The following is a 7,859-nucleotide window of genomic DNA, read 5'->3' as shown; positions in this document are numbered from 1 at the left end:
GATAGAACACATATATTTCCTGAACAACTTGTTAGACTTACACCATACCCTAACACACCTTTTGTGTGTCTCCTAGAGCTTGCAACGCACCCCAGTGGTCAGCAGGCGAACTGAAACATCTCCTAGAGTTTGAAACGCCCCCCAATGGTCAAAAGGCGAACTGCAACGACATCTCCTAGAGTTCGCACCCCAGTGATCAAAATGCGAATTACAACAACATTTCCCAGAGTTTGCAACGTACCCCAGTGGCCAGAAAGCGAACTACAATGACATCTCCTAGAGTTTGCAATGCACCCCAGTGGTCAGAAGGCGAACTGCAACGACACCTCCTAGAGTTTGCAACGCACCCCAGTGGTCAGAAGGCGAACCACAACAATGTCTCCTAGAGTTTGCAATGCACCCCAGTGGTCAGAAAGCGAACTACAATGATGTCTCCTAGAGTTTTCAACGCGCCCTTGTGGTCATAATGCAAATTACAATGACGTCTCCTAGAGTTTGCAACGTATCCCAGTGGTCAGAAGCCTTACTGCAACCACGTCACCTAGAGTTTGCAACACACCCCAGTGATCAGAAAGCTAACTGCAACAACGTCTCCTAGAGTTTGCAACGCATCTCAGTGGTCAAAAGGTGAAATACAACAACATCTCCTAGAGTTTGCAATGCACCCCAGTGGTCAGAAGGCGAACTACAACAACATCTCCTAGAGTTTGCAACACACCCCAGTGGTCAAAAGGTGAATTACAACAACATTTCCCAGACTTTGCAACGTACCCCAGTGGTCAGAAGGCCAACTACAATGACGTCTGCTAGAGTTTGCAACGCACCCCAGTGGTCAAAAAGTGAACTGCAACGTCACCTAGAGTTTGCAACACACCCCAGTGATCAGAAGGCTAACTGCAACAACATCTCCTAGAGTTTGCAACGCATCCCAGTGGACAAAAGGTGAACTACAACGACATCTCCTAGAGTTTGCAATGCACCCCAGTGGTCAGAAGGCGAACTACAATGACGTCTCCTAGAGTTTGCAACGCACCCCAGTGGTCAGAAGGCAAACTACAACAACATCTCCTAGAGTTTGCAACACACCCCAGTGGTCAGAAGGCGAACTACAACGACGTCTGCTAGAGTTTGCAACGCACCCCAGTGGTCAGTAGGCGAACTGCAAAGATGTCCCCTAGAGTTTGCAACGCACCCCAGTGGTCAAAAAGTGAACTGCAACGTCTCCTAGAGTTTGCAACGCACCCCAGTGGTCAGAAGGCAAACTGTAACAACGTCTCCTAGAGTTTGCAACGCACCCCAGTGGTCAGAAGGCAAACTGCAACAACACCTCCTAGAGTTTGCAACGCAACCCAGTGGTCAGAAAGCGAACTACAATGATGTCTCCTAGAGTTTGCAATGCACCGTAGTGGTCATGATGCGAATTACAATGACGTCTCCTAGAGTTTGCAACGCACCCCAGTGGTCAGAAAGTGAACTACAACGACGTCTCCTAGAGTTTGCAACGCACGCCAGTGGTCATAAGGCGAACTGCAACAACGTCTCCTAGAGTTTTCAACGCACCCTAGTGGTCATAATGTGAATTACAATGACATCTCCTAGAGTTTGCAACGTACCCCAGTGGTCAAAAGGTGAACTACAACGTCATCTCCTAGAGTTTGCAACGCACCCCAGTGGTCAGGAGGCGAACTGCAAAGATGTCCCCTAGAGTTTGCAATGCACCTCAGTGGTCAAAAAGTGAACTGCAACGTCACCTAGAGTTTGCAACGCACCCCAGTGATCAGAAGGCTAACTGCAACAACATCTCCTAGAGTTTGCAATGCATCCCAGTGGACAAAAGGTGAACTACAACGACATCTCCTAGAGTTTGCAACGCACCCCAGTGGTCAGAAGGCTAACTGCAACAACGTCTCCTAGAGTTTGCAACCCATCCCAGTGGTCAAAAGGTGAACTACAACGACATCTCCTCGAGTTTGCAACGCACCCCAGTGGTCAGAAGGCGAACTACAACAACATCTCCTAGAGTTTGCAACACACCCCAGTGGTCAAAAGGTGAATTACAACAACATTTCCCAGACTTTGCAACGTACCCCAGTGGTCAGAAGGCCAACTACAACGACGTCTTCTAGAGTTTGCAACACACCCCAGTGGTCAGGAGGCGAACTGCAATGTCTCCTAGAGTTTGCAACGCACCCCAGATGTCAGAATGCGAACTGTAACAACATTTCCTAGAGTTTGCAACGCAACCCAATGGTCAGAAGGTGAACTGCAACGACACCTCCTAGAGTTTGCAACGCACCCCAGTGGTCAGAAAGCGAACTACAATGACGTCTCCTAGAGTTTGCAACGCACCCCAGTGGTCAGAAGGCGAACTACAACAACATCTCCTAGAGTTTGCAACACACCCCAGTGGTCAGAAAGTGAACTACAACTACGTCTCTTAGATTTTGCAACGCACCCCAGTGGTCATAAGGTGAACTGCAACGTCTCCTAGAGTTTTCAACGCACCCTAGTGGTCATAATGCGAATTACAATGACGTCTCCTAGAGTTTGCAACGTACCCCAGTGGTCAGAAGGCTAACTGCAACAACGTCTCCTAGAGTTTGCAACGCATCCCAGTGGTCAAAAGGTGAACTACAACGACATCTCCTAGAGTTTGCAACGCACCCCAGTGGTCAGAAGGCGAACTACAACAACATCTCCTAGAGTTTGCAACACACCCCAGTGGTCAAAAGGTGAATTACATTTCCCAGACTTTGCAATGTACCCCAGTGGTCAAAAGGCGAACTACAACGACGTCTGCTAGAGTTTGCAATGCACCCCAGTGGTCAGAAGGCGAACTGCAACGACATCTCCTAGAGTTTGCAACGCACCCCAGTGGTCAAAAGGTGAACTACAATGTCTCCTAGAGTTTGCAGTGCACCCCAGTGGTCAAAAGGCGAACTGCAACGATGTCTTTTAGAGTTTGCAACGCACCCCAGTGGTCAAAAGTGATGCAAACTCTAGGAGACTTCGTTGTAGTTTGCCTTCTGACCACTGGGGTGCGATGCAAACTCTAGGAGATGTCGTTGTATTTCGCCTTCTGACCATTTTGAATTACCTCAGAAGAGAGAAGCATGCTTTCTGAACAGGGGGACAGAACTACCATTATTTTACACTAGGAAATGGGGTAGTTTATGAAATACTTAGATGCACCTCACCTTGACTCACCTTGAGTGTAAGTCTATGCGTTTAAGGATTCCCAAATAAATATAATCTGTATGAAAACCTGTTTGCTAGAGTTTATCTGCCTGTTCCCAGTGGAGCCAGAGGCCTGGGGAACAGAATAATTACCATGATTAGAAGATTTAAAGGCCTTTAAGGGAGGGCCCTGGTGAAGAAAAGGTTGAGAACCACTGGATTAGGGGATGTTTTTTTTCCCCCCTTATGAAATACTTGGAAATCTTGTCTTTAAGATGCCACCCAAGTCTGGGGTGTGTGGGGTGGGGGAGGGGGAATTCATTTGGGGCAGTGGTAAAATCCAAATTTTTTTACTACAGGTTCTGTGGGCATGGTGTGGCTTGGTAAGCGTGGCTTGGTGGGTGTGGCAAGGGAAGGATACTGCAAAATCTCCATTCCCTCCCCACTCCTGGGGGAAGGATATTGCAAAATCTCCATTCCCACCCCACCCCACCCCACCCCAGGGGAGGGATACTGCAAAACCTACATTCCCTCCCCACCCCAGGGGAAGGATACTGCAAAATCTCCATTCCCTCCCCACCCCGGGGGAAGGATACTGCAAAATCTCCATTCCCACCCCACTCCGGGGGAAGGATACTGCAAAATCTCCATTCCCACCCCACCCCGGGGGAAGGATACTGCAAAATCTCCATTCCCACCCCACCCCGGGGGAGGGATACTGCAAAATCTCCATTCCCACCCCGCTCTGGGGCCAGCCAGAGGTTGGTATTTGCCAGTTCTCCAAACTGCTCCAACTTTCCGCTACCGGTTCGCCAGAACCCGTCAGAACCTGCTGGATTTCACCCCTGATTTTGGGGGAGGGGGTCTCCGACCTTCACTCTGGCACTGTTTCTCCCCTCCACCTCCTTTTTGGTGCCCTCTAAGCCAGCTTTTGTGATTCCTGGCGACTGCCTGGACCAGCCCCTAGGACGGTGTTTCACAAACGGTTTGCCGTTGCCTCCTTCTTAGGGGTGAGAGAGAAAGGCTGGTTTAGGGGGCTCTCCGGGCCAGGCGCTGTACAGCCTCCGAAGATGAGGCAGGGCTCCCCCACAATTTTCCTAGCGCTCCCCCATTTATTCTCCCCCCCCCTTTGCAAGCCCAGGAAGGTCCCCCCCCGTTTTTCCACTCCCCGCGTTTCTTCCTTTGCAAGCCCTGCGGATTTTTCTTAGCTTTCGTTTCTCTCACAGCAATCGCTTTTTGTTTTCGTTCCTGTGGTTATAGCCGCCTACTCAATTCTTGGGGCGGAGCAATTGCGGTTTACAAAGGGTAAACCGTTTCCACGTCTCTCAGTCTGTCTCCGGAGTCCTGCGAGCAGGAGGAGAAATCCGCAAGTGGGAACGCAATGGAGCTTTGGCTGGAGTTGCTGGCGTTGCTCCTGCTGGGGGGCTCCTCCGGTAAGCGCTTTCGGGGGGGGGCTGCGTGGGGTTTGCAGACCCTAAATTGGTTGGGGATTTATTCAGGAGATCTCCCCCTTCCCCGTTATTGAGCGATCGGGTGAACGCAGGCGAAGATCCCGCAGAGAAAACGTCTCCTTGGATAGCCTTCCTGCAGGAGAAGCGCTCACTTGGATTTGTTGTTATAGATCCCATTACTCCCCCAGCGCTGGATTCTGGAATAAATCATTTATTTTGCCGTCGTAAGATGTTGATCTTCTTCGCCCAGTCCGGATCCGCCTGGCTCCTGATCCGGCACAGCTTGTTATCATAATAAACAGATCCAGGACAAAGGATCGCGCGTTGTGTACGTAGTTAGGCAAGACTCTCTGGGGGAAAGGGAGCGGTGTGAGTGTGTGTGTGTGTGTGTGTGTGTGTGGGTGGGTGGGTGGGTGGAAACGGTGTCATTAACCCTGTCCAGATACAGGATCAAATCTCCTGTGTTACCAACCAGCAGAGTCAGTGCACAGAGAAACGGTATTGAGAGCAACGAATACAATACATACAAACTGGTTTAACAAAGCGTTTACTTGTAGTGGAAAACAATTGCATAGTCTTTTAGTTGGAGCGGTGTGAGTGTGTGTGGGTGGGTGGAAACGGTGTCATTAACCCCGTCCAGATACAGGATCAAATCTCCCTAGGGCAGAGGTCTTCAAACGTGGCAGCTTTAAGACTTGGGGACTTCAACTCCCAGAGTTCCTCAGCCAGCATTTAAGACTCGGGGACTTCATTTCCCAGAATTCCCATGCTGTCTGGAGAATTCTGGGAGTTGGAAGTCCCTAAGTCTTAAAGCTGCCAAGTTTGGGGACCCCTCTCCTAGGGGCACTTCCCTCTGGTTTTCCATGGTTTTCTTCAGAGACTATTTTTGATTTACCTCAGCGTCTGAGAGAGCCAGGGTGATCTAGTGCAGGGATCTCCAAATTTAGCAACTTTTAAGACCCATGGACTTCAATTCCCAGAATTCCTCAGCCAGCCAGGAATTCTGGGAGTTGGAAGTCCTCGAGTGTTAAATGCTGGCTGAAGAATTCTGGGAGTCGAAGTCCCCAAGTCGTAAATGCTGGCTGAGGAATTCTGGGAGTCGGAGTCCCCAAGTCTTAAATGCTGGCTGAGGAATTCTGGGAGTCGGAGTCCCCAAGTCTTAAATGCTGGCTGAGGAATTCTGGGAGTCGGAGTCCCCACGTCTTAAATGCTGGCTGAGGAATTCTGGGAGTCGGAGTCCCCACGTCTTAAATGCTGGCTGAGGAATTCTGGGAGTCGGAGTCCCCACGTCTTAAATGCTGGCTGAGGAATTCTGGGAGTCGGAGTCCCCAAGTCGTAAATGCTGGCTGAGGAATTCTGGGAGTCGGAGTCCCCAAGTCTTAAAAGTTGCCAAGTTAGGAGACAGACCCCTGTGGTTAAGGCACCAGGCTAGAACTTGGGAGGCCACGTGTCCTGCCTCGAGCTTGCTTGGATGACTTTGGGGGCAAACTCTTCTTTCTCCTAGGAAGAAGGGAGGCAAGGGCAAGCCACTTCTGAAAATGTTATCTGCCCTCATGGCACCTGGACTTCTTTGCTTTTCCTTTTGGTTGGAAACGTTTTGCTGCTTTTCCAAGCAAGCTTTTTCAGACCCCACGTTCACAGGTTCACCAGGAAAGCTTACACTTAAAAAGGGGAAGGAAATAGGATTTCAAACTTCCCCAAAGTTTTCTGACTCTCCTTCTTCTCATGAGCCTATTCACCCCAGAGGATATTTATGGAAGCTTATTCATCCCAAATCACATATATGGAGTCACACAACCACCCAGCTCAGATGGAAGAAATTACTTGGGAAAAGATTAGAGCATGTACACAGTTTTAAACCTAACTCAGCTTTTGATTCCCTGCTCCATAATGCACAACTTGCAAAGAGAAAGCCTCCAGGTTAATGGCCAAGTAGCCTAGCTAAAGTAACTCGCTGTGAAATGCAAAATGTGAATTTTGCCTGTTGTAGATTAGATTAGATTAGAATTCTTTATTGGTCAAGTGTGATTGGGCACACAAGGAATTTGCCTTTGGTGCATATGCTCTCGGTGTACATAAGAAGAATAAAATACATTCATCAAGAATGATAAGGTATAACACTTAATGATAGTCATAGGGTACAAATAAGCAATCAAATCATACTAGGAAACAATATAATTGGTAAGAATACAAGCCACAAAGCTACAGTCATACAGTCATAAATGGGAGGAGATGGGTGATAGGAACGATGAGAAGATTAATAGTAGTGCAGACTTAGTGCATAATTTGACAGTGTTGAGGGAATTATTTGTTTGGCAGAGTGATGGCGTTTGGGAAAAAACTGTCCTTGTGTCTAGTTGTTCTGGTGTGCAGTGCTCTATAGCGTCGTTTTGAGGGTAGAAATAGAAACAATTTATGTCCAGGATGTGAGGGATCAATAGATATTTTCATAGCCCTCTTTTTGACTCGTGCAGTATACAGGTCCTCAGTGGAAGGCAGGTTGGTAACCATTGTTTTTTCTGCAGTTCTAATTATCCTCTGAACTCTATGTCTGTCTTGTCGGGTTGCAGAAGTAAGATGCAGAAAGTATCTTACTTGAAGATAGCAAAGCTCTGGGCTAGATGCCAGAAAATGTATTCCTTTCCTTCTGTAAGGCTCCTTGTTTTGACAAGGAAACTGACAAAACTGACAAAAATCATGATTATAATGGGTAGAGATTAGGTTTCTAACACAATGACGTTCTATGCAAGCTGGGTGTAAAACTATAAGAAGAAGGTTTTTTTTTCCGCGCGCATTTGCTTTTCTCTTTCTCTGACTGTTTTAAGGTGGGAGAGATAAGGTTGCTTAGTTTTGCTTTGGCCAAAAATAAAACTGGTTATCAGTTTCATATCAGTGCCTCGTGTTCAGAGTTTCATTGACTTTATCGGAGTCTGAGCTGCACGAAAACCTTAACACTTGGATAAGCAGCAAACATTTCTAACCGATGGGAAAATAAACGAAGACCAGTTGCCATGACTCAACTTCCCAAAAACTTTACCTGGGTAACCGAGAATCTTCACGAACGTATTCTGAAACTGTTGTATTTATTTATTTATTTATTTATTATTCATATTTCTATGCTGCCCACTCTCCGAGGACTCTGGGCGGCTTACACCATAGCATATTGCCCCCAACAATCTGGGTCCTCATTTTACCCACCTCGGAAGGATGGAAGGCTGAGTCAACCTTGAG

The 7,859-nt window shown here is 47.9% G+C and overlaps 1 protein-coding gene across 3 annotated transcripts in view; it reads left to right on the top strand.

Annotated features, from left to right (window-relative positions):
* The first annotated feature begins 4,474 nt into the window (after window positions 1-4,474).
* Window positions 4,475-7,859, top strand: part of LOC139311797 (major histocompatibility complex class I-related gene protein-like) — a 35,656-nt gene continuing 32,271 nt past the window's right edge. For 2 of the 3 annotated variants that reach the window (XM_070936312.1, XM_070936313.1), the window contains exon 1: window positions 4,475-4,610. In XM_070936312.1, the coding sequence (XP_070792413.1) occupies window positions 4,559-4,610 (52 nt within the window). In that variant the 5' untranslated portion in view covers window positions 4,475-4,558. The remainder of the gene's footprint in view (window positions 4,611-7,859) is intronic. The other variant, XM_070936311.1, reaches the window with a different exon arrangement.

Source organism: Pituophis catenifer, unplaced genomic scaffold (genome assembly GCF_029215685.1).
Source record: "Pituophis catenifer annectens isolate HBS135680 unplaced genomic scaffold, rPitCat1.0.hap2 SCAF_2, whole genome shotgun sequence".
NCBI lineage: Eukaryota > Metazoa > Chordata > Lepidosauria > Squamata > Colubridae > Pituophis > Pituophis catenifer.
Note: the sequence above shows the minus strand (reverse complement) of the source record. Positions and strands in the feature narration are given on the sequence as shown.